General features: G+C 48.3%; 1 protein-coding gene across 6 annotated transcripts in view; it reads right to left on the bottom strand.

Annotated features, from left to right (window-relative positions):
- The window catches only part of FAM124B (family with sequence similarity 124 member B), a 39,133-nt gene extending 12,326 nt beyond the window's left edge, over nt 1-26,807 (bottom strand). For 2 of the 6 annotated variants that reach the window (XR_009959263.1, XR_009959264.1), the window contains exons 1-4: nt 22,283-22,362; nt 20,611-21,353; nt 16,241-16,621; nt 13,303-13,602 (exon numbers count right to left, since the gene is read on the bottom strand). Coding sequence is in view for 4 of the 6 variants with exons in the window: in XM_062582615.1 (XP_062438599.1) it covers nt 15,977-16,621; nt 20,611-21,353; nt 22,283-22,352 (1,458 nt within the window). In the remaining 2 variants the exon portion in view is untranslated. Of the gene's footprint in view, nt 1-13,209; nt 13,603-14,887; nt 16,622-20,610; nt 21,354-21,748; nt 21,849-22,282; nt 22,363-26,748 lie in introns of those variants that run through there. The other 4 variants (XM_062582618.1, XM_062582617.1, XM_062582615.1 and 1 more) reach the window with 4 other exon arrangements.
- Nucleotides 26,808-27,076: the final 269 nt, after the last annotated feature.

The following is a 27,076-nucleotide window of genomic DNA, read 5'->3' as shown; positions in this document are numbered from 1 at the left end:
CAAGGAAGAACTGCTGACTGCTGCTGACAGGGGAGGCTTTTTAAAGATGATGATGATGGGCTAAATTCAATTGTTGTTGCTGAGGTTGTGCCATTGAGATCTTATCACACTGAGAAACACATATGGAAGAGATTTAGGCAAATATAGACACAGAAACTAGAGCAAAACATTTGATCTAAAACTATGTCCGTTAGAAAGAGTCCTCCCATGCCTCGTCTCTTGGCAAATATCGAGCCGGCAGTGCTGTCCTCTGCTATCCTAGCTGGCAGTCAGGCAGTCCCTCCTCTGCAGAGCTTACGTTCTAAACAGGGAAGACAGAAGGTGTCATTCTAGGCTGTCACTGGAAACTCCTAATTCAATAATTATTTATACAACCAGCAGTCTCCTGAGAACAGCAGTACTCTGGATCCACCTTTGTTTTGGTTTTATGATGGCACAGACTACGACACTTTGAAACCGAATGAGGTACTCTGTACTCCCATATTTTTAACTGGAACTCTATCATAAAATTTTATTCCTGGCTTCCATTACTCAGTCAGCAGCATTTCTTACAGCACCGGGCCACCTTCCAGGCATAACATCTACCAAAGGCACCAAGTATGTCCTAGCTTTTCTCAGAATGCAGCCCAGAGCAAAAGACTATAATATAGTAAGTGCAGAAATCTGTAACTGCCAAGAGAAAATTATTGCAAACAACAAGTAAAACCACTCGGCATAACACCTTTCAGAACCAGCAGTGCAACACAACTCTACCAGGGCAACGTGACTGGGAACAGCCCCACTATTCCCAACTGCTAAATCAGCATCTTGTTTTTTCCCCACTTGCAGGTATGAGCCCAAGCACCAGCCCTCCCAGCCTGCACACTGAGGAGAGCACCCGCTGATGGACACAGGGCTTCCTTAGCACCAGGATGCTTGAAGGAAAAGGACAGTCTAGTGCAGTTGTACAAGTTCTGAAAGGCAGCACCTAAAACCAACGATACATTATCTAGTGACCTACACTACATGCAGAAGATGAGCATGGTGAAGACATTTTAGGGTATACCTCCCTAGTATCTGAACAAGTGGCCCGTATGCAGCTGTAGCAAGCACCTCTTGTCTAGAAGAAGGGACAAAACACATAAATGTGGTTAGGATTAAATTTTCAAGCACAACAAATACTCCTACCAATGTAGAACCATCTACTCCAAAGAACCTTCCATCAGCCTGCAATAATCACCCCCTACAAGAGAAGGAAAGAAAAATAGAAACAGTTCCACTAATGCATATAAACACATAATGACAATGGAGATAAAAATATTCATGGGTTGTTTCTGATCCACCACTCACATCCCTCTCAGATGCACTGCTGCGTGTGAATGCTGGAATTCACCAAGAGGTGCTTTAACTGTAGTCTAACAGGCTTCCAACTCCAATTTTAGATGGAAAAAAGATGCACTAAACAGCTCATCATTCCTCCAAGCGAACAATGGAGGAATCCCAAATCCCCTTCTCCTCCTACTGACACCGAAACTTCCTTCCTTCCTGCTCCATTACTGACCAATCTCCAATCACGGCCTACTCACACTCATACCCCCGCACTACAAATTAAAGGCAACATCACAGTCTCAACATCCCTCAGAAAAAAAGAGGAACTTTAAAGCCTAGAGAGTGATGGTAACCATCACAGGGAGTGATGCTAATGGCGTAAGAAAGCAGAGACACGGTATTGAGTACCTTAGACCACTACCATTTGCATTTGTGTCATACCTCTGCATTCATCCTCTTCGTACGTGTTCCCATCCTTCCTTCAGAACAAAAATAGGGGATTTTTTTTTTTTTTTTTTTTTTTTTACGTGTTAGACACAGAGTTCAGACCTTCGGATGCTTATCCAGGTGTAAAATCATGTCACACTCTCAAATTCATGTTAAATCAGCTCATAACTACTAAACAGTAGCCGGTGAATTGGCTGTTGTTCGGAGAACTCGTTGATCAAGGCCATGCACAATGAACACAAACTATTAGTGCAGAGTTATTAGGTGTATGAAAGGAGGGTTAGGGAAGAAGGATGTTATTACAGTTAACGCACAATATTAAGAGACGAGAGGTCTGGTTTCTGTTAAAGGGATTCTCGCTGTGATGTTGGACAGGTGTATGAAATCTCTTTATTTTCATCTCTGTTTGAGTAAAATGGGAACAATACCATTTTCCTACTTGGTGGAGCGGTTTAGTTCACATCAGCCCTAATGCTAGCAATCTCCACCGTCGGAATGTCTATAAAGCTCGAGGAAACAGAGAAAACAGCTCAACCAGCCTCATCTGATTGACTGAGTTTTTCAGCTCCGATGAATTGACTTTCATCCAACTTGCAAAACCCAAGCCTACTACACACCATTAGGCTAAGATTAAGCATGAGAAATTACACTCTACAGAGTAATTTTCTTGAAAAGTTGGAAGCTCCTGAGAGCTAGACTTGGAATGAGAGCACCTTCTCAACCGTAACCACATGGCTGCAACTGTGACAACCTAATCAATTTTGTGTAGCCTACACAGCGTCCCCCGAGTTACTGCGATCCCAGTGCAGGTTGTGCAACGCCGCCCGTTCAGATGCTCCTTCTTTGAACTACATGTCCATGCATGCAAGGTATGGTTTCAAGGTATTAAATTTCTCTTACAAAACTGAGACCTCGTGTCCCACACAGGTAACCAGGTTTTAATCTGTTGTCCCTTTGGAGTACGCTAGTGTGTTGCAGTCTTTTACAGCAAAATGAAGATTTTCAGTTGCTACCCTTCTAACAGCAGGGCTGGACTAAAGACACTACGATCTCATGGAGTAAGATGCTCTGCCTTCACTGTAGTTTGTTTTAAATTCTCTCTTGGTTTTGGGAAGATGTGGCTGTAATAACAACCCTTCAGCCTGGCCAAATGCAAACTGATAAGAGGCCACTGCAACATCGCTTCTGACTGACTTGTCAGCAGCGGGGGCCAGACTGAGGTCCTGGAGCTCCTTTCGCTTGAGTGAAAGGGACCCAGCTGTGCTTAAAGAGGAAGATATAGGACATTACATCCAGTGCTCAATTTATTAAGTTATTGTGCTTCCTCCCACATGCTTCACAAAGGGATGTAGCATGGAGTCGCTCTGCGTTTGAGCCTGAATCCGTACTTGGCTCTGACATATTACAGCTGGGCCTGCTACCCACCACTGTGAGAAATGGCTTTCCATTATAAAAATTCACTTCAGTCTTGGCATGCAAAGCCTCAGAGGAATTTTTAAAGGAGGCTTGTTTCTCCCACACATCCCTTGCATTAGCAGATTTATTATCATTATTATTCCTATTTAAGATTATAGACAAGTGGCTTTTAGAACATACAACGTGTGATTGCTTTGACTTTTAAAAATTGGCCAAGGTGCTGTATATATGCTATATGTTAAAAGTGGGTGCTGTATACCCAGAACATCTCCTTTCCCATTATCATCAGCAACACCAGGCAATCCCACATAAAGTAAAAACATATGCCAGAATATTAATGATAATAGATGGCTAGGCTGAAGCTGCCAACATGCATTTTTGCAAGTAGGTCAAGAAAGATAAAACACAAAGGAAAAACATACAGAAAAAATGCTCTCGAAATAATCACTCTCCAAGCAGGAACTGCACATTAAAGCAAAATCGTGATAGTTTTACTCCCAGTCAAATTCTGCTCAAAATAGCAAGAGAGACATAGACAAGTATCCAGGAGGACCATCATCTTCCACATACCATGGCTGATGTGTAAGCTGCTGCTGATGCCTGCCACCAGCTTCCATCTTCACCTGCCACTTGAAGGCCCAAGATCTCTGTGCTTGATGCAGAAAGAAGAGAAGTGGTGCAAAAAGGCTGCACGCAGCCCTGGCTTTGCCTTCACAAGTATTTTCATTATCAGTACAGCTCCCTTCACAAACAGCTCAAAAACAGGTTTTGATAACAGTCTGATACTTGTGACTGCTCCTGCCTTTAAAGCCACAGCAGGATGTGGAAAACAGAACAATCAGTCAAATCTCAAAGTTACACTAGAATTGAGAAAATCTTGAGTTAAGCCTGGAAAAATACCACTTTTTCTGTTTTTGCTAAATTCTACACTATCCAACTACAGCAAACTTTAGAGGTGTATTGGTGCCCAGAGCTGCAATAGGATGGCTCCAGGACAGCACTGCAGCCTCCACACTCTAAAACTTGCTTGCTTCCCTAGCTTGGGAACGAGATGTTGCAAATGTCACCTGGCTGACCACAGGCTGCACGAGTCAGTGGAAGGGAATGGAAATCATCCACAACTTTCAAATGCACCAAGAAACGTTCTCAGCAATCAAAGAGCTAAAATAAAACCAGCAGCCAGACAACTGGTGCAAGTGCTGTGAATCTGCAAGACGTTAGAGAAATATTTTACAGGTTACCCATCCTTCCTGTCTTCCCTTCCCCTCTGTCCCTCCCCTTTTTTTCCTTTCTTCCCTTTGGCCAAACGCATGTAAGATTTTCTTGGGGACGTTACTTCCCGCATGGCTTGTGAGCTTAAGTAACCCTGCTTGTGCAAGCGACCCGCGCAGCCGCTGGGGAGCGGAGGCCGGAGGCTGTGCCGTGACACTGGCCGTCTGGAAGCCGTCAGCGCTGCATCCGAGCGGGCTGACGTCAGCCCGTGACTAAGCAGCTCCCACCCAGAAATCCGACTCCGAGGAGCTAATTGTTCGCAGCTACCACATGCGACTGCCTCCTGGGCAGAGTTCACTTCCACTGGGTCTGTTCACGCTGCGCTCCCCCGGCTGGGTTCGGCGGAGCTGGCCGTGCTAGCAGCGCGTTCGCACCCAGAGAAGGAGCGAGCGCCTTCTTCGGTACAAATCTCAGCGATCCGTGTACCTGGGCACACGGAGGTGGCTTCTGGTCCTTTCGCACACAACCGCTTTTCCAGTCCCCGGGGCACCTAGCACCTGCTCAGCAGTGGTCCCAGTTTGCCTGCCAGGCCACCACGTTTCACGTGCCCGCGTGCCTCCAGCCCGCGCTGATCCTGTGACAGCATGTTAATTATCTCAAACTAAAACCAGGAACACTGGAATCATGATACTGGATGCCATGGCCAAAATTTTCATAAGAATACCTATCTTAAGGAATTTTAAATCCATAACACGAGTGACAGACTAGCAGGAGAGCTGAGCATGGAGCAGGCCCATTCGCTCCCGTCAAACACTTGGCTCTCCAAAGAAACGTGATACAAGGCGTAAAAGAAACAGTAAGGCCATTAAGGAACCCTGCATCAAGCCCACATCGTACTGCCGTTAGCGAACTGCAGAGTGAACGTAACCTCGTTGAGCTAGAGGCACCCTGAGACATCTATGGGTTTTGCGAAACGCAGAGATTGTGTATCACATGCCAGCGCTATGCAAGACAGGACTTGTCCACAACTCGGTTACATGTCAAGCAGAGCAGGAGAGAGAAAGCCCTCGGTGTTGATTAATGCAAGCAAAGCCAACACACTGACACAGGAAGAAGTGAAACTTTGGGGAGGCATCTGGGCTGTCATCACTTGGAGCCTGCAAAAACAACAGCAATCATTACCAGACTGGAACAATAAAACTTTTAAATAAGGGATCCTCTAACACAATTGCTCCATCAGAAAAGCTACAAGAAGTAAAAGTTTTGCCTTCCTGTAATGTAAAATCCCAGGCTTCACATAGCCCAACTCTTGCTTATACTGTTAGGCTGTGTACTACAGAATTGGGTAATGCAGTAATTCAAGCAGGCTGTTAAAGAACTAGAATTAGAGGCAGCCAAAACAACTTCCACTTCTTGAAGTTTAGTGTCATTCTAATTTGCAGAAAAACTAACATTTGCAAAATTTCTTGTAACATAGGATGATTTTCTCATCTAAAAAGAGTATCTGGTTAACATCAGGACAAGACATTTCTAAAATCAGATACTCCCTCCATGATTTCAACTAGCTCTGAATTAAATCAAGATGAAAAACGGCAGTAAAATTTACAGCAAGCTTCTAATCATATCCCACCATGTCTTGTCAGACCACTGGTCTCTGAGCCTGGTGGCAAAGTCACCAGGACCCTTGTGGCTGTAGGAGCCGGAGATTGGAGGCTCCTGCGGACCGTGCTGTGGTCCAGGAGCTGAGCACATTAGACACTTGATCCACTGAGACAATTTTGATGGTGCCAGAGATGACTTGATACTTATCTCCCAAGTGCTTAACTTGCTTCTGGAAAGTGCATCTATACTGTTAAACACAGGTTTGTCTGGCAGGAAGATGCACAAGCCCCCATAAGAACCATCTTACCCAATGCTCATGGAAATCCCTGGGACATCTAACATCAGCGTTGTTAGATATGCAAGATAGCAGTTCATAACTCTCATCTACCTCACCCCTCACCCTAGCCCAGTGGTCACTGCTGGTGTGTTTAGTCGTGCTTTATGAAAGCAGGCCTGCTGTTTGTGCTGTTCCTAATACGTGTGGTCACCCTCTGAAGAGGTTTCAATATAACGTGACCAAAAAAGGAGGGAGGGAGATGAACACAACCAAAATCCGCTTATTCAGATCCACTGCCAGCCCCAAACCAAAATTTCCAGTTGCTGGGATGGCCAAATCATGTTTTGTTTGTACTAACTTCACTGTTACAGTTGCATTTTTTGCGTTGTCCTGGGAGCTTCCTTGGATATAATCTTTTGTTTGTTTTAATTCAGAATCCCCAGGCAATTTCAAGCCAATTCAAGCAAAAACAAAAATACAGAAAAACTCTTCTGTCCTAACAACATACCAGCAACTTTTCAGATTCAAAGAGAAACATGGGAATAATACTGCTTAGATATCTTTACAGTTACCAGGCAGTGAAGGGCCAACATACTGCAATTTCGCTTGCAAACCCAGGAGGCCAGCGGGAGCCACGAAGGTGGAACTGGGAGGCAATCCTCAGAAGGAGCAGCGGCTTAGTTTCCTTTGTAACCCCAGTCTCGGCACGCAGCGGAAGGACACAAGCAGCTGAACAGGCAGAGCCGGAGGTGTTCGTGCACCAGGCTACCGAGCTGGAGAAGGAAGTTTCACGAGCCCCTGCCAGCACGGCGCGGCCGTCGCTGCCGGCACCGAGCCTAGCGCCGACCCAGACCTGCACGGGGCCGTGCAGAGCCCTTCGGTCCCCTCGGCCACGCAGGCTGCCAGCCTCAGAGAGAAAGAAGAGACGACGCAGCGCGGCCGTCCCCGGCCGGGGGGCTGCAGTGCCCAGCAGCGTTACAGCAGGGGAGGGTGGGAAAGGAAACAAAACCGGGGCTTGTAGCAGCCGGTGAGCGAGGTAGAGGTGAGCAATGCACAAAGAGGGCTTCACAGCCTGGAAACAGCGCATTTCACTTAATTTTAACCAAATCCTTTGGAAAAGAGGTGGGGGCAGAGGAGGGGGCCGGGCCATGCGGGGCAAGCGTGGGGCGCACCCCCAGCCGAGCGGCAGCACACCGCAAGGACCAAGCCCAGGGCAAGGCCAGGAACGGATCTCTCTCCTTCCCTCCCTCTCCCCCCCCCCCTTTTTTTTTTTGGTCTATATGGACATGCTGAATCCAAACTGTACGAACAGGAGCTTCACTTAGAGCACAGGATTTTTCCTGCCACCAGTCAGTTGTCAGGGCACTTCAAGTCCAATGCACAAGCTTTGGAAGATGGGAATCAATTTTTTATCAAGCATGACAGCTGAAAACACTGCCCACTCCTGCCTGCTCAGTGAAGGCTTCATCTGATGTTGAGATGCAGCTCGAGATGATCCCAATTAAAGAAGTGAGGTTGTCATAATTTCAGCTGCACGGGAGAGATGAGAAAACGAATGGTGTCACAGAGCGTATGCAGGAACAAATCTACAAACCTAATCACCTCCCAGCATAGCCAGGCTGCCAGTGCCTGGAGGGCGATACGGGAAAAGAAAGCTTTCAGCTCTCTTAAAGAATATTAAGTCACACTAACAGAAACTAGATCTGTCCTTGCCAGTAATCAACAGCAAAACTGAGATCCTGAACAGGAATATTAATGCAAGTGCTTCATGGGAGATAGAAACCTCTCAAAAACCTCTTTCAAATAATGAGAATTAAACATTAGAAGAGCAGCATAATAATTCAGTATTCAGAGGAATAAAACAGTATTCAGAGGAGCCTGTTGAAAGAAGAGGCTGAGGAGTTCAGTGGCAGGGTCACTGTCTCCTGCCTAGTGACCACGACCAGAAGACCCATGCACTGACCCCTACCTGACATGCTTCTTTTTCCTTCTAAACACCCTCTCACACCTGGACATAAGAGACCATCTAACTGAATTTTTAATTCTGGGTTGATCAGCTGCACCTTCCACATTCGATGAAACCCACTACACGGGAACAGAAACCACTTATTGCTATGCTTGATACATTTAATTGCTATATAGAAATACTGTTACACTTCAGGGGAAGGGTAACACCTCTGACACCTATTTTCAAGGAGATACTAAAGATTTGGGAACAGCTTGAGATATGGCACTGAAAATGAGCAGCTTTTCCTAAAAATGAAGGTCATCTGAAATGTCTCAGAAGCTTGACACCGAGAACGTTGAGAGGTCCAAAACCTTCTGAAAGCCCAGGCTGGCCACACACACGGACTCGTGGTGGAGCGGCTGAACGGACACATAACCAGCCGAGCACATACCGCGAAGCACTGAGCAGCAGTTTTAGAAGGCATTTTTGTTATCTCTCATCATTTTTTTCATTCAATCACGTATTTGGCTGAAGGGGTTTTAAAGCAACACACCAGACAGGCAACACAGAGCCTAGCGGGACAGGGTTAAACAAATTTTGCACTGTGAGAAAATCCACTGAATATTTAGCACTCAGCTGAATGAAAACACATCCTACTCCTCCCAGCGAGGAGCTGAAGCCAAGGTTGTGCGCTCGTGTAATCTCAGTGCATCGCACTGCATCCTTGGAAAGCTCCTGCTGCTAAATCCTCCGCTTCGCGCAGTCCCTGGCGCCCGATATGAGCTGCTCCCTGAAGCAGGCATCTTCCAGGAAGGAAGGAAACCCTGGGTTTCACCCCCCTGAACACAAGGGAGAGGTCCTGATGCACCTCGCATGAAACCTACTGGAGAGAAAGTGAGACGCGGGCGCCACGGGGGACGCGCTGCAGCCGGGCGCCCTGCGCGGGCAGATTGCTGCTTCCCTGCACGGTGCCACCGCGGGCTTGCTGCCCCCTCGTATTGCTGCTGCCTGGGAAAGCGACCTCTGGAGCTATGAACTTGGGGTTCCCGAGCACGACCTAGCAAGAAGGCTTCCCTCCTGCACTGCGGCGCTCTCAGCCGGGGAGAGAGCTTGGGTGCCTGCTGTCACAGCATCAGAAAGGTCCCTGGCACCAGCGCCGGGCACAGCCGAGCTGAGCCACTGCCAGAGAAGCCCTTGCAGACGACGGCGGTCCGTGACCACGGAGCAGTTGGAGGGAAAACACACTGCACGAGGCTCAGACCTGGCCTGCACGCGCGCTTTGGGCAGGCCACGCGCTGCGGACCCGGGCCTGCTGGGGAGGCGAGCCACCATGAAGCCCTGGTGGGGGCATCAGCCGCAGGGCAGCTGCTGGCGGTGCAGACCGGGTTGCTGTGGGGAAGCAAAGAGATGAACACAAACCTGCAGAAGTTTGTGCGGGGCAAGTGTGTACGCTGACCCGGCGCTGCCGGCTGTCACAGCTGGCCTGGACGTGCTCGGAGAGCGCCAAAGAAAACCCAGAGGATTAGACAGCCCCAAAATGGGAAAACAGGGCAATAATCGCCGCTGTGTAAGCAGGCACAGAGTCAAGCCCTGACTCTTTGAAGGAAGGGGCATTGCTCAGCCCCTAGCTCACCATCGGGTGCTGCTCCGGTGAGGAGCGTCCAGCCCGCTGTCGGCGCTGCACACAAGCTCTTCTCTAAGGCACCGCCTGCCTGGTGACGGCCTCTTCGAGCTCAGCATGTCTGTGCGGGCTGGCCTGAGCCACGCAGAGTTTGCAGAGCCTGACTCAGCCTGCAGAGGCCACCAGCACTGTCTCTGGTGTCTGGGATGAGGGAACCAGTCTGGTGTGCTTGCTACGTTCAGTGTCACAGCCTTAGCCCAGCCCTACCGCATGCGTGTTGGCTGCAAGGACAAGTGCCCACCACTACGGTCCCACAGATGGAGAAACAACCACTGCTGCCAGCGTTGATCCTTGGAAAACAGCCCTCCTGCCTCTGGTGCTGGTCACCCTCCAGGCTGTGCCACTCTCTGGGTGCGTCTCCTGGCCTGTCCTTCCTTCCTGAAAAGCAGCTCATCTCTAAGACCCTACCTCTCTCAGGCTGGTGAGTACAGGGTGCCATCAGCAGGCAGTGGGTCTCCTGACACAGCTTCCCATCCCACCCGAGAAGAGCTACTCAGTGCACACAGTTCAGCCCCAGTCTTCCCTCTGGAACACAGAAAAGAAGGTCCAAGCTGCACTGAAGACTACAATGACAGAGTTGTGGAGGTACTTACCTATCCATCTTTAAACAGGATAATGCAGGACTGGAAGCTATGGAAATCACTGTCAAGAAGATCAGTAAGAACAGACTAGACAAACATCTAACGAGAGGAATTAGGTTGGGATAGGAGATGAAGTCCAGTATATTGGAAACTTTCATCCATAGACACTAGAAGAAGATACACAAAATGTTTGCAGGATCATTTTTAAACTGTGTGCACCAGGCATGCAAGGAAAACTAATGAACAGAGTAATCCGGTTGCAAAACTGACCATTATACTCTTCTTGCACCTTCTATAGATTTTTTCCCAAACTGGATAGGTGCAGAAGCTCTGGGCCCTGTTGTTCGGCATTCTGTTAAATTTCCACAGACACAGTAAAACTCTGAGGTAGCCTGCCCAGCAAAAGCCTTCCCCTGAGCGGAGCAGTGCCGGGCTCCTGGCCTTTCAGGCGGGCAGGAGAGATGAGCCCTGAATCCCCTGCAGGAGAAATCAGTGCAGGGGGCCCCAGGGCAGCACACTGGTGGAAGATACAACCAAGCACACGTCCACCTGACAGCCAGTAACCTGGGTCATTGCACGAGCTTGTGCGTGCTCGTGGCTGCCAGGCCAGGTGACGCCTTTCGCAGGAGGGAAGGAGCGGGGAGTAGCAGGTGGCGCTGGTGGAGGTCTCGGATAACCCGCCCAGGAGGTGGGGGGCCTCGAACCGCTCACCTCGCCTGCTGGGCCCTGGTGATGGTTTGAAGCTCGGCTGGCCTAGGGGTCCCCGTCCAGCCCGGAGCCCCGCTCAGGGCCTCCCGAGCTCTCCCATCGGCACGCGCAGGGTGCACGGCTCCGGATACGACGTGGCAGGCGTCCCTGCCCACCAGCGGCTGAGGCACGAGGCTTGGGCACTACGCGGGATCCGCAGGAGAAAAGGGCGTCTGGTTTCCACGGCACGCAGGACAAAAGGGGCCAAGCAAAGAGCTCATGACCCCGAAGCAGGTTTTGATTTTTGCTGATGCCGGACAGGGCGAGCCCCTAACGGGCACAGCAGCGTGGTGGAGTAGAGAGGAGGAGGACACGGTGCCACCTCTGGCCTCAGCAGAGTGACGGAGACCTGCTGAGCCCTTTGCCTTTCTCTCACAGTCCAGACTTCGCTTTGGCTTCAGCTTGGTTTCAGCAGAAGTTCCCTCCTCTTCATTATTACACAGAAGGGAGATAAAAATGAAGCCTAAAGGGCCTTTGTGCTTCGTAATTCACTTTGCAAGTGAACTGGGGACACAGCACAGCTGCAGCCACGGGCCCTCGGCCACCACGGACTTTTCCCTGCCGCTTTATGCGGGTGAAGCAAAGGTCCCGTTTTCCAGCCATCTGACTCGAGCCATAAACCCCCGCTCCCGCAAAGGGGAAAGGGAGCGAGCCGCAGCGGCCCCCAGAGGTTCCTCGGGGCTTCGCTGCTGACGAAAAGGGAGAAACCTCCTTTCTGGACCTGCGAAATTTCTCCCAGCTACGCAGAATGAGTTCAGTTTTTCTGCTCCTTGAAGCAGCAAGTTGATCTGCTGTAGCTCCCCCCCTTTTTTTTCAACAAAGCTTCTTTGTTCCAAACATTTCAGTTCCGTATCTTACATTTTCTGTAGACTCAGGAGATGAAGTGTAAAAGCAGCACGTTGAACCGCGCAGCCTTGGTGCCTGAGACCACCAGCAAAATGACAAAACGTACTGAAGAGGACTGTGTTCCTCCCGACACTTAGGTGACAGACCTCCTCGATTAGCCAGACGGTTTGCTGGCACAGGCAAGGAGCGCCCTGGCCGCAGCGCGGCCCGGAGGAAGATGCCACCCGCGGGCACAAGGCGGAGCTGGTGCATCGCCGGCGGCGCCCAGCCCGGCCCCGCCGGGCCCCGCGCTCCTGCTCCGCTCCGGCCGGCACAGCCCGGCGGCGGCCCGCGGCACAGCTGGAAGAGCGTTTCGGAAAGGTCGGTGCCCGGTCTGCTCAGCAGGCGGGCGGGAGGAGAGCAGGTAACGCGGAATAAAGCGGAATCCTATGTACCTCACACACACGTGTATGTATGTACGTAGTGCAATATATAGAGAGAGATATATATAAAAAACTTAGAGATAGGTTATCTATAATGTATATAATATATACTATACAGGAAATATGAAATACACCATATATTAAAACTTACAAATACATATTTATAAATTATTTGTAATAGAATGCTATATATCCTGCTATATTCCCCTCAGAGACTGCGACTGTCCTTGGTTCTGTAGTGGTTTTGTCCTCCACCTCTTTTTTTTTAAACAGAGAAATATAAATATTCACTGTATTAATACTGGAAGTGCTCTTTCCTGCTTTGGGCTCCTGAATTTAGCACTTGCAGCATCCAGGCCTAGAGACCCAAATTTCCTGCTCAAGTCCTGCACACAACCAGACGCACCGAGGGAGGCTGAAGGCGAACGCGCTCCCGCGCATGGGGAGCCCGGGTTGCAGCTGCTGTTGGCAGCACAGTGGCCCGAGGGACCTGCAGCCTTCCCGGGAGTCACTGTGGGATGCTCCTGCCTTCACTAGGGCCCTGCTTGACACGAGGGCAAAGCACCCGCGACCCTCACCAGCATATGTGGACTGGAAAATTAACCTTAGCAGAATTAAGAATATGCATTTTTTTTTAAATCACTTCCAACAGTCAGCCTGCAGTCTCATCTGCTCTGTTTTGTTAGCTGTCCCCATTCACTCTGGGGCTGCTGGTTCCCTTGGGTATATTCCTGTCAGGCTGTTCTGCCTCACCTGGGCCATGTCACCACCTCGGACAAGAAAACCCCAAAATGCTCAGATTATAAATTACTTACTTAGTCCCGGGGAAGCGGGTTCCAGCAAGGCACGGCGCCTCTGAGCGTAGCTTTAGAAAACTCCTTTCTGGTCTCCGGCTGACGGCTGCTGGCTCTGCTCTGCGGCTCTAACGCAGAGCGAAGCCTCCCCCCGCCGGCCTCGCTCAGCTGCAGCTCGGGCTTTCCCGGGCCGGGCTGAGCCACCGCTGCCCCTTTCTCGCCCTCCTGCCGGCTGGTGCGAGAGGGGCTTCAATTATTCCATGTAATGCCATCAAATACGAATATAGGACTGGGTGGTCTCACAGTAGTCCTCTAAAAAACCTGAAAGGAAATTGCACAGTGATTAAAGAAATGTAAAGGTTGGATGGTTTAGAAAAAAATTATGAAACATCATCTTCTGTTACTGAATGCAGCCTGTGGAAGGGGAGAAATGATGTCCTTTCACCCCTACAGATGCATGCGTAACACCACGTTTTTACTAGGTGCATCCCGTGCTTTAAATGAATGGATTATATATCCCCTGTTAGAAACATAGTTTTGATGCAGTTATGCTTTGACTTGAATTCCTTGGTCTTCTAGGATATTTTGTAGGCAGGAAAACCTCAGGTCATCACTTCCTCCCTCCCCCAATCTCGAAATTATTCAGTGTTTTCCCCATGCAAGACACTGATCCCGTACCTGGCAAGCCCCCTCCTTCTCTTGGATGAAGGGGAATATGCTAAACAGAGTCAAATTCAAGGAACTGGAGGAACAGATCCCCAAATCTCTCTTTAAAGCCACTTGGCCAGGAATCCCCCCTCTGCCTTGACTCCTGGGTTCACGGTTACCACATCCATTTGCACCGCCAGGGTTGTACCACCGAGTTTCGAAACTCCAGTCCTGCCCTCATCCCTCTCCCCCTCTGCTCACGCCGGAGCACGGTGCGAAGGCACACGGCACGGGAAAGCGTCACCGGGCGCTCCCGTCGCTCAGCAGCCCCGCGGAGGCCACGTCTCCCGCGCGCACCTTTCTCCAGGCAGTTTCCACCCCACGCTCTCGACCGCGCTGTGGCAATGGGAGCGCCGAGACCCGCCAGCACGGGAATTTTTTTGTGGAATTGCTTAGTTTTCTGCAGGTTTAGATCCCTGGGCTGAAGCATACTGGCACTTCTGGCAGGGCAAAAGCAGCTACAAGAGCATGTAGGCTCGGAGCAGGGGCTGTCCTGTTCCCCAGCTGTGACTCTTCTGGTAGCCTTAGTTGTACCTTTAAACGTTCCCCCATCACCGGACCTTCCCAAAGCAACGTGCTGCAATGGCACCGCTCTCCAGCCCCATCGGACCGCACAGTCCATGAGTGGTAAAGAACTGCAGTTTGCACTTTTCCGGGTTGTTAAGTTCCCCCGGTGCAGAATGGGTTGTGTTCAGCTGCCACCGATGCAAGTGTTGAACGCTACTAAAATTATCCAGAACTGTGCTGCAGGAGTGCTCTGCCGTTACACGCCTGTGCTGCTTGTCACCTTCTGCCTGCCCTTGGACAGGCAGAAACCATCCTAAAGCAAACCTGAGTTACGGGCTAACGAGAGGCAAGGAGTAGGCACTTTCTAAAGAAATTCACATCTCCATGTAAGCAGAATTCACAAACTTTTTAATTCTGATTTTTGGAAGGTAAATACAATGATCAGATTTTGCTTTTCTTTTCATAATTTCATTCCTCAGTCATGACTTCCCCATCTCTTTCCCTCCAAGATTTAGTTAATCCTCCTCAAGAAAATACAACTGTTGATCAGGACTGAAGTTATTCAGGCATCCGTTGCTTTTAAATTACTTCATTTCTCCTTTTTACCCCTCAGTATTCTGGCAGTTCTCTCCCAGACTCTAACTTCTCTTGTCTTCTCTTCTATAAAATCCAATTAGGATTTCCATCATCCTGCTGATAATTGCACACTGGTCTAACAAAGAATAGCGTGTTCATGGTTTTACTTTAAGTGTCGTAAGGCCAGGTAACGGAAAGGTCTTACTGAAGCACAAACACAGCTCAAACAATTCTTCGCAAGCGTTTCCTTTCTGTGTGTACAATGCTAATTTGAGAAAAGGCTAATAGAGATTCTTTTTTTTCTTCAAAAATAATTCCAGAAAATGTTCCTATGTTTCGATTCATGCATAGAATTGACAACTTTGATAGTTTTTAAAATATGGACAATAGGGGAAGTAAGAGGGAACACAGATGGGCGCAGGTGTTGCAATGGTGCCACTACCTTGGGTCGATACTCCCACACCAGCCGAGGACCGACCCCCGCACGTGGTCACCGTGCTGTCTTGTGGCTGCAGCTCAAAGGAGCTAGAAGCTCTAACACTATCTGAACATATTACCAGTTATTTCTTAACATTTTATAACAGCAGTAGGATTTGTATGGCTTATTCCTATTCATTGCACAATAATACTCCAAACTACACTGCATTAAAAAAAATAAACCTTTCTGAAAAGTGTTATTTTTCCTGCTTTCAGCCTCCTTAGCATCACTCCATAGAAAGTAAGTGTCCTTCCACCCCAGTAAACTCTCTACTGATTTTTTTTTCACAGTTACAAAGGTAAGTTATGCATCAGTGGTCACAGCACAAAGTAGCACAATATGCAGATCGCGTTCTCTGTATTTCCAGATTAAAGCACTTAGCTATCATTTGGAAGAGATCAGTCCATCTGGCACATTTGTTTCCAGTCATATAAAGAATTCCTCCTCCTCCTCAGTTCTGTTTCCAGGGCTGGCTCTCGATATTTGCAAGTGAAAGCCTGAAGCTCTTTGTCCGGCTCCTTTATTCCGTTTGGCTGCAGAAGAGGACAGATGGGTCCTGTCCTCGGAGGGCAAGCTGACGCTGAAGCCAGCCGCGGCCAGGGAGTAGCTGGGTGCTCGTGGCTGGAGAAGGCTGGTCCGCAAATCCCCGGAAAAGTGGTTCAGAGGGGAGCAGCCGCAGTCAGCACTTACCACGGTGAAGCCGGTGTCGACGTTGGTCTCAGCTTGCTGGCTAGGAGGCTGGCTTTCCTGGAGAGGGGGTTTCACCTTGCTGCTCGAGTGCACGTGGAAAGGAGCGGCGTCCCGCTGGGATGGGGCTGCTGCGCTGCTGCGAGAAGAGCGGAAGGGGCTGGGAAGAACGCTGCTTGCTGGCGCGGGAGCAAGAGCTTCGCTTCGTCCGGATCTCGCCCTGCCCTTCACAGTTCTGACCGCCTGGCTCCTCTGCTCCGGGCTGGCCCGCTTTACGGGGAAAAGGGCTGGGACAGAGCTACGGAGCAGTTCTGCATTGCCTGCATTATTGTGCTGATTGGAAAATCCACCATTTTTCTCACTGTGCTTGGAGTTGCATTGAACCTTTGGAAGAAATTTTGAAAAGATCTCATTAAAACATTGGTTTAGCTTTAGTCAAGTGACAAGGCTCTCACCTAGCTTTACCGTGTTGAAATCACCTGCAAGGCAACACGAAAAGTTGCAGTAGAAGAAAATAAGGAGTCTTATAAGACTGAGTGATTACAGATGAAATTTAATACAGATAAATTTAAAGTTATACATATGGAGAAAAAAAAAATAATCCTGACTTTGTGTACGAAATGCTAGGTTGCAAATATACTGTAACCCCAGGGTCTCACTCCTGTGATAGACAGCCTCATGTTAATATCAGTTCAGTGCTTGACAGTAGTCTAGAAAGCAAATGAAATCTTAAGTTATTCCAAAAGAAATGCACTGCTTAATAATGTTCTCCATAACTCTGAACAATTCCCCCATAGCTGCAATACAGTACGTGTTCCTTTCTGCTCAGCTCAGAATAGAACATCTTAGAGCTAGAAAGGTTCAAGAAAAAACAGCAAGAATAACTGCAAGCCTAAAGATAAAATAAACAAATAAATAAATAATGTTGGGACTCCAGCCTGGCAAACTGCTTGGGAGGGCGAGGATAAAAGGCTATAGAATGAACCACATGGAAAAACAGACAGGTATCCTCTGTTCACTGCCTTTTCCAATGCAAATGGGGGCCTTCAAACGAAATGGGGGGAGGAGGAGATTTCAAATGAACCAAGGTGGCAGTAGACCTGAGGAAGTCCTTACTGAAGTGTGCTGTGGATAAGAACATTTCACATGGATTCAAGGGAAGACTAGGTGAACACTTGGAAGAGAGATTCATTGCAAGTTACTACACAAACAAGCCAAAGGAGGCTTCAGAAATCCTGAGTTTAAAATGACCAGTTCAATAGAATATTAGTGTAGTGTAATATATGCATTTGTCCTATTACTCTTCCCAAGCCATTCAGTGGTGGCCAAGCATTGGAGAGACAAAGCTGAGCTAGATCAAACTTTGGTCTGACCTAGTGCAGACAATTTTTTGCACTCAACTACAAAGCCTGGCTAAGTAGCTACAGAGTGATGGAGTGAAACAATTCAGTAGGTTCATCCATTTTAATTAATAAATTAAAAAAAGAAATCATAGGTCATAAGCCTAAGTATCTAAGTATTCTGAGAAAGAAAAAAAGTTACACTTGAATTGAGTTTCTCCCTAGCGTGCCATAAAACACGAATTGTGTAGGCTTTCCTAATTGGTCTTTTGTCCAAAAAGGGGACTTGGGAGTTGTGCTGCATGCTGTGATCCTTCTGAGTGCTCTGAATTCCCAGAGATTAGAGAATGACAGATCATGCTATGCCAGAGGCTGATCGTGCACACTGTGATTTAGTGATATAACTACTGCCAAAGGTAGAGCCACACATCTCTGTATCACATCTGTTCAAGAGCTGCACAGTTAAAAATAAGGCTACGTGAAAGCTAGCTAAAGAAATGTCCATCAAGCTTGGCAGTAGTTTGAGAACTGGTCCTGCCCTCAAGCAGAGACAGACTAGGTAAATTGTGGAAAGTCCTCCTAGTCCTGCTCCCCGTCCAAATCCCTTCTCAATGCCAAATGTTATCAGGACATCATGGAGGGAGCTTTATGGAAAAAAAGGCTGTGGTTGAAACTTAATCCAAACAAAAGATCTGATTCACCACATAGGAGCATGCTCCTAAACCACCTCTGTCTGGGAATTTCCAGACAGAAAAACACACATACATTGTGGAGCTTGCATGCGGCTTTCCAAATGCTTTCAGGACTACTGCACACACTGTAAGCATGTCCCATGACAGAGCTGCTGCACGTGACTGAAACACAAATAGTGGCTACAGCTGTAGTTATCCTGTGCTGAAATCTTACTGGAGGCATCTACTCTATTAGAGCTCATTCATGTCTACAAATCCTGACTTGCTATTTTTGGAAAAAGTCTTCTCCAGGAAACTCCAGATCAAGCATAATTCTTGTAAAGACTGAGAACGGGCAGCTACCCGGGGTGGATGGTCCCGTCAGACCAGCAAGTCCAACAGGACTCAGACCTGCTGAAGCCTCCCAGCTTGGCACAGTGGTAGGCGGATGCTTTATCCCACCAGACGATCTTCCCAGCTCCAAAGGAACACCAACCCTGGAGCCAGGCTCCATCCTAGAGCCACATTTCCAGTGTCGTTATTTATGCAACGGCACGTGGAGATCGTCTTACTCCAAGGAATTCAACAGTCAGGGGAAACGGTCTCTCAAACACAAAAACAAACACCCTACAAAACTGCAGCGTAGGTAAGTGACTAATTTCTTTAGCTCTGGGTCTGCTTACAACACTGAGATATCCCTTCAAGTTGTTTAAGTAGGGTATCAGGTAGGCAGCACTGAAATTCCTATGATCTGGTGATCCCAGCACTGACGTTTCCTGCTCCATAGTTTTATTGCGTAAGTACCTGGAATTCACACATTTCAATTCACTTTGCTGCCTTCCAGGAAAAACGTCAATGTAGTAAATCAGAGAGAAGTTTCAAAATAGAGCAGATCAAAAGGAGCCATCATGCTGGCACTCGGACCAGATTTTTTTCCTGGTTGTCAAGACCTTCATTCTAAAGAAGTTGCAGAGTAACACAGAACCAACAGCAATCCTTGTCCATTTTAGTACGCAGGCAAAAGGAAGTCAATGAACAAGCCAGTTGATCGTGAATGAATAAACCAGATGACTGTGAAATCCCCAGTACCTAGTCAGTCAGTTGTTAACATGACTCTCAAGATTAAATCTGTAAAATTTAAGCAATGAGGATTTCCTATAAATGCTCAGAGAAAGGACAAACTAGAACAGTAATTACTAACTGAGGCAAAAAAGGAGAGAGAGAATATGGGCTTATTTACTGCTCTATCAAACTGAGTGACTTCTGCAAAGTATCTGTCCCCCAGCAAAAACAAACAAAAAATCCCTGTAGGTCAGGGGAAATGACAATGCGCCGGACAGACATCCTCCAGGTCAAAGGAGCTCCAGCCTCCCCCGCAGGAGCGCAACGCGACACGGTCGCGCACCCAGGAAAGCTGCTCGTTCCAATAAAAATTCCGTCGGCGCAGGGTAAAGCCAAACAATCCCAGACTTCACACTCCGCTCTTACAGGCGACATCAGTTTATGCTCTTTTTCTGACCAAGAGAACAAGTGCTGCCTAAGCGAGCCCGGGGTGAGGGAATCAAATAAATTACAGATGTTCTGCAAAAGAAAAGCGCACGTTTGTAAGAGTGGTGACGTCAAGGCTCAGTGCCACACAGAGACCCCTACCAAATCAGGGCGCGGAGCGTGCTTTTGGGGCCGGCGATGCCAACAGAGGGCAAGAGGTGGCATGGACTGTCACGGGCTCTCCGCGAGAGACCCCACACCGAGTGAACTCCCCCCAGCCTTGCACACGTGTGTAACTCACAGCATGCCTCAGGCCAGCACCAGCTTTTATCTGCTCTCGATCTGAGTTCGGACAACCTCTAACCACACGCTTGAACGGAGAGGGGGAGACCCGCTATGATGCGTTTACTCAGCACTTTTGCCCTCCTGCAGTTCGCTCAGGGGCTCACAGAATCAAATGCGGGCAGGACTGCGTCAACGCTATACCTACCAAACCACCGGCTTTGCGTGCAGACACCTGCCTCCAGAACCATTTCTAAGGCAACAACTTACCACAGAGCAGAACAGGCTGTCACGACTGCTCGACGCAGGCAGGGAAGGCGACACAACACTAAACCAGCCTGCTCAAAAACAGGATCAATACTTTCAATTTCAGGCAAGGAGTTACAGTGTTAAATTAACAATATTAAACATTCCAAGTGTTTGTGCTTGTATTTATCAATGGCATCACAGCACGTGCAGATACTGATTGCTTCAGTCAAATTCAAAAAAAAAAAAAAAAACAGGTAAAAATGTTAATTTCCATTCTGAACTACTCTGGGGCTCTGTTGGGGAAAAAAAAAATCACCTCTCAAAAAGCATGACACACACATACCTGAAGCAGAATTTTGTTTCCTTCATAATCTTGTGTCTGCCATCTGGTGCTACTGATAGGAATACAAGGATTAGGCAGGAGAGGCACCAGCTGCCCGATTTCTCGCACCTTGAACTGCAAGACTGACGATTCCTTTGGCTCAACAGACACTCCAATGGGCAGCTGCTTCAAACAGAGCTGAACAGCGATGTTTTTAGTTGTGTACAGCACAAAAACACAGAAGTTACTTTTCTGCATAGTGGCTTCTTTCTGTAGGATCATCTCATACAGTCTCACTGCGTCATCGTAGTTATCAAAACTACAGTAGAGGGTCACACGCAAAACCTCAGAGCCACAGTGCACCTGCCTGATGCCCCACACAGGCATCTGGTCATCCAGGCCATAAAAGTCCTGACTAGCCGGTGCATAGGGATGGCTTTGCCCACTAGCAATTTGTGCACGCTGGTAGCGCCATGGTGGATGCTGGAAGAAATCATGGACCTGAAAAATCCGTTCTGCTCCCAAGTCCTCGTGTAGAAAAAGGAGGACAGATATTCCAGGAAATCCACAGCTTCTCTTACGATAACACTCATAGTATTTCAATGGAGTAACGCGCTCAGACACAAGGAAAAGTCGAATGCCTGGGCAAATCCTTTCCAAGAGCCGATCCAAAGTTTGCTGCAGGAGTGACGAATGTCCTGATTTGGCCAGAAGATGAACAGTCATCAGCAACGGGTCTGCTCTGTCATCCATTGCAAAGTTACCTTGCAAAAAACAAATACATGAATAAATAAAGACAAACTGGTGCTTTCCATCTCCTTTAGCTATTGTTCGGTTACTGTTAGCTCAGTAATCTTAGCAATGTACTCTAAGACTCAGAAATACCACCTTTAACAAGCTTTTCGATAATCCCACAAAATAAGCATGCAGGCATATTTCACTAAGTGAGATAGGTGAAGAGTGAAAGGCCTCGTGGCTTGACCAAGGTCACGCAGATCATGGTGGAGCTCAGGTGAAGACTCATTTTCGACTCCAAGATTCGAGCTCTAGGCACTGATGACACATACCTGACGTGTCCAAAAATACATGATCCACTGGTTGTGCCCTTCACAGAACAGGGCAGCAGAGATAAAGAATACTAAAATACAAAAGTAATTACCCTCCCAGGCGAGATACTTGTGCAGACACACTTGCCGGTCAGCGGTGGAAACGCAAGCTGCGGAGCCGCGCAGGACGCCGGCGGCGCGCAGCTCGCCGCGGCTGCTGCCCCGGGCGAGCGCGGCGCGGCCGCCGCGTCCGAGCGCCCGGCGCCTCCCCGAGCCGGCAGCCGCTGCTCCCGCCTGCTCTGAAAGCCTGCGAGCTTTACGAGTCACGCCCTTCTGGGGCGCACAGATAAGCCATTCTTTAAAAACAAGGAAGGAAAGCAGACTAACAAAAGAAAGGAAAACAATGTGAACACAGCAGACAGCAACAAGGGCAGATACGAATCAGTGTCAGGGAAGGAAGGCGCGTCGGGGAGACGCCTCGGCTCCTGGTCCCGGCACCGCACCGCTCCGCGGGCAGCCCGTCCCGCCTGTTACACGCGGCCCCCAACAGCCCGCTGGCATCTTCCCTCCTTCCAGTGCCCCCATTTTCCTTTTCTTCCTGCCTTTTTGTTTTGTTTGTTTGTTTTGTTTGAAAAGTTGTTACATACCCATGTGATTGGCACTCAAAAAAAACCCTGGAGGTTTGCTTCTTTGCTCCCTCTGTTTCCATACTGGCATTTTTTTTTTGCTTCTTGTGTACCACAAATAGTGCAAATACACCTCTTCCCAGCCCTCTTCCAATGCCTACACTTTTGTTGTTGATGTTGGCAATCCAGAAAAATGTATACAAGCCAGGGCAACCTCCACTTTCTAAACAGAACTACTCTGACTGCAGCCAATATTTAAATGAAAACTGCGGCTCCTGAGGATGCATCCAACTCCATCTAACTAGGAGCAATGCATAACTTTCTCTCCCCTGACATACCAATTTCCCTCTCAACCAACTAAGCACAAAAAGCAGCAGTACTCTGTGCAGAACCCCCATGATTAATAAAAGTTGGCTATTCAAAACTCTGAACTAGAGTCAAAATTTTTAATACCATTCCAGCTTTATATTCAGTTGAAGAAAATCTTCCAAGGTCTGAGGGTACAAGAAGCTGTGCCTTTGTCCTTTTTTTTTTTTTTTTTTTTAAAAAAAAAAAAAAAAAAAAGATCATTCTTCCTGAAAGAAATACACAGTCACGCTTAAAAAAACAGACTCTAACAAAAAGACTGTCTAGCAAATGAAGGAAAAAGAAATTGCATGGATAGAGATAAAGCTACCACAACACCTCAGACCAAGTAATAGCAACTGTTGGGATAGATTAAAAAAAAAATCCGATCTTTTGACAATTGCAGGAAAAGAGGACAGTGCAAGTGTTCAAAACATCAAAACACTATAAATGAACTCTAAAGCACACAATTTTACTAAAACATAGAAAAGGAAATGATTCACCAGCTCTTTGCTACAAGGACGGGTACAAAGTGGCGAGGGGTCATCTGCCTTCCTGCACACAATAAAAAACAGGAATTCTGCCTGAACAGGAACACACTGCAACCCAGAGAGCTCCTCAGGAGGCGGCCGGCAGCAGGTAAGAGGAGCGCGGTTTCAGTGCGAGCGAAACCTCTTCTGCTAAGAGACGGCGCTGCCGGGCGCGGCGGCGAGCCAGCGCAGCCATGGCAGCGGCATGCCCGAGCCCGAGCCCGAGCCGCCCCGCCGCCGTGCTGCCTTGCGGGCAGGTCGCACTGCCGCGCCGCAGGAAGCGTCAGCATAGACAAGCAGGGAAAAACAAGCACGGTGGGGAGAAACCCATCCTAACTCTGCACACGCGGTGGGCAATATGCACCTGATGAGCACGATCTGGGGCTTGCTGGACAGCTCTGAAAACGCCAGTTTTGTGCCTGGGAGCTGCCAAAAAGGAAGGAATTATCAGGAAAGGAATAGTGAACAAAACAGAGCATATATGTATACGCAACATATAAATTCACAGTGCACCGATAGCTTGAATACAATGCACAGTTCCAGTTCCCTTGCATTAAAATGGATGTGGCGATTTAGGAAAAAAAAACACGCAAAAGGAAGAATATAAGAACAGTCAAAGGAAAGAAACGGCTTCTGCCTGAGGAACAAGCCGATAAGGACCTTCAGCCTGGAGGAGAGAACTGTGGCAGGATACGGCGAGCCCTGCGGCGGTGGGAACAGCGTCAGGACGGTGAGGAGGGACACACAGGCACGTCCTATCCCAGGACGAGCACCAGGGGGTGGCAATTGCAATTACCAAATACCAGTTTCTGAACCGGTGAGGAAACACTTCTCTGCCCCATCTGCTTGCCACAGAATGAGACTCAAAGTGACTGGCCACTCACGGAAGCAAAATTTATCAAATGGCTACAAGCTGGAAAACTAGTTTGAGGAAGCACTGAAATCCCTCAGTCCTGTTCTGATAGGATCTGCACAGGGTTTTGCTCCTAAACGCTGTCAGAAACGGGACGCGGTGCCAGGCGGAGCTCTGTACACGCTCCGCGAAGGCAGCCGGCGGGCCACCGCGCGGGAGGACGCAGCCAAGCACGCGCTCTTCCAGGCCGCCTGGGCGCTCACTCCAGCGTACTGCCCCGCTCCCCCTCCACGGGCGTCCCCCGGGGCGCCTCTGCCCCTGCGCGAGGGGGGACTTATTCCCTCCCTACTTCCCACCCAGCAAGCTCCTCAGCTGCAAACCCAAGCGAGGACGATGCAGCACCGGTAACCGCCGCCTGCCTCCTCCCCTCCCAGACAGCATATACCCGGGGGAGCGAAGGAGCACGTTGGCTAGTTCGCTGGCAGACTGTTCACTTGCACAGGTGTGAAGAGGGAGCGCTGGCTTGCCCTGCTTTCCCTGGAGACTCGCATCAATCACAGCGAGCGCAGCTCTTGGCCCCCTCCCTGTTCCTACCCCCGCTCAAATCACAGCACTAGCCTGGCTGCTCAGAGGTCCCTTGGGTGCGGAAGCATCTTAGGGAGAAGCACTGGTAACACGAACTCTTGCAAGGCAGCTGTACAGAACAAGGACTAGTGAGCTGGGATGAGCACGGGAGTTAGGAAACGACGCAGACCAAGTCTCTCTCCAACTCCCAGTATAGCCAATGGGAACCAGACTGGTTTCCAGATGGACTGCTGAAGGTTACCTGTTCCCAGAGGGGCTGCTGAAGGTTACTGATTTCACTCCTCTCTGCAGAGCTGCGATCTGAAGCAGCTGCCATCCACTTCAAGCGTCACAGGTTTTACAACAGCGAAGAACCTAAACCTACACAGAAGGGACCGAGCACTGAGCCCTACAGCCGCGCCACGTTCATCAGCAGGCAGTACCCTTGCTGCGGATGGGGTACGCCGGGGCAGGAGGGGGAAGCAGTGTTACCTGTGAGCTCATCCTGGACAGAGGTATTCAGAAAGTGACTTCTAGGTCTGGTTCTCACATCTGGTAGCTCCCCAGTAGCTCAGGTTAGGTGCAGTCATGAGAAACACAAAATGAACTGAGCACCCTTTGGAGGGCAGCCCCAGCGTCCGGGCTATGCTGCATTCGGGAGAGAAGCACACTGTTCCTCTTCTGCTGTGCTCTGCCACCTAGATGTCCACCAGGAAGGGCTTGAACCCAGGCCCTCCAACCCCAGACAAGGGTTTTCTCAAACCCTTACTTTGCCTCCAGTGTATTTTTCCCCTAAATCCTGGGCTAAAGTCAGGGTGTCACTACTACCATTTCAGTCTTGCGCATCTAGCCCTCAGCATCCCTAGCTTTTCTTATAAGCACACAGTGAGAAGTTCTTAGGGTTAAAAGGGATCACTGTCATCAAAATAACGTGCTATTTTTTCCCCCCCTTTGGATTGGGTTAGAAATGAAAGTGTTAGTTTCACTCTGATCCCTGAATGTAATTAGTTCTTGCCTTTCTCTCTCCTCCCCCTTCCTCCAGTTTTCCAGTCTGGCTGCCAAACGGAAAAGCACATTATTCATAGTGACCTACTGAATATGCCAAGAAAGATTTCTTTAAGAGATTAGAAAAATAGCAGTTCAATCTTATGTGAAAAATCAGTCTGCTGGAGGAGAAAGGGGAGGTTGTTGACACAGTACGCACACAAAATATATCGGAGCAGCATTTGCACACGATAGTGACTGTCTGACAACCTGGCGTAATGCACAGCACACAACTGGGGTGGTGTAGCTTTGTACAAAAGCAGATGAAATACCAGAATTTACAACTACCGCCAATGCACACTAGTTAGCCCCGAATAAAAAAAAACTCTAAATGTAAACAATTAATAAATATTTTATTGCACAAGGCCTCAGAGTGCTATCTGCTACATATTTCAAAATGTTAAGGTTGAAAGACACAACAAAGTAACTAATGATTCATTTGCATAATGAATTCTCAAGATGTGCTTAAGTCCTCTGAAGTGTTTAGAGCCCTTCACTCTGACATCAACAAGATTGATGATGCTCAACATACCACTGGATTTAATCACAAGTTCGCAGCAACTTCTGTAATCCTTATAATGATTCAGGCTTTATATACTAGCACATAAGTAACTTCAGAGAGAGTGTGAATTACGTAAGCATCTTTGGGCTAGACCTCATTAAATCCATGCAGTTTATGGGATTGCTAGCTTTTAAAAGAAAACTAACAATTTATTTTACACCTTTTACACAAATTTCAGGTTCTTCCTGTAAGAAAGATTTCAAATTCACCTGCTAAATAACAATTATGTACAGCATATACAGCACAGAGATAAAAATCAGAATAAAGGTTTTACTTGAAAACAGTGATTTTTTTTTCAGAGAGTTCTCTGTTAGTCCAAATCTCATGACTCTGATTCATCACCACTTCCAAGGAAAATGATCAAAGAAGGAAAAAATGATCTCATGTACTGCATTTAATAAAGTAGATTTCTCTTCCAAATTGTATTCATTTCTTCTTTTTAACCAGCTAACAAAGAGGAGGAATCCAGCAAGGGTCTGTCAGCCAAGAGGTACAGGAAACAGACAGCAACCACACCTGAGGAATCCCCAGAAGAAATACAGCCATAAAGAGAAGGAAAGGGACACTTCCTACAGCCTGACTACCTTACCTTGCAGAGTTAATAAGAGCGCTGATCCTCAGGCTGCTGCCTCTGAGTCACAACTACCACCTCTCAGCAGGACTGGAATCCGAGAGTAACTATGGCAAAGCTGGCTTCAGCTCCTCCCATAGACGGGACACAGGGACGTGAGGCTCTTAGGAAACACTATTCCAGGAGATACACAGACAAGATAGAGTTTCAGGACTCACAGGAGATAAAATGCAAACTAAAATGACAGTGTTTCCTCCTGACATTAGCAGCAGCAGTCAGAGGAACAAGCATCCTCTTGGCAGTATTGTGCACAGTCAAACAGGGACAACCAGGATCAAAACAGATT

Source organism: Rhea pennata, chromosome 9 (assembly GCF_028389875.1).
Source record: "Rhea pennata isolate bPtePen1 chromosome 9, bPtePen1.pri, whole genome shotgun sequence".
Classification (NCBI taxonomy): Eukaryota; Metazoa; Chordata; class Aves; order Rheiformes; family Rheidae; genus Rhea; species Rhea pennata.
Note: the sequence above shows the minus strand (reverse complement) of the source record. Positions and strands in the feature narration are given on the sequence as shown.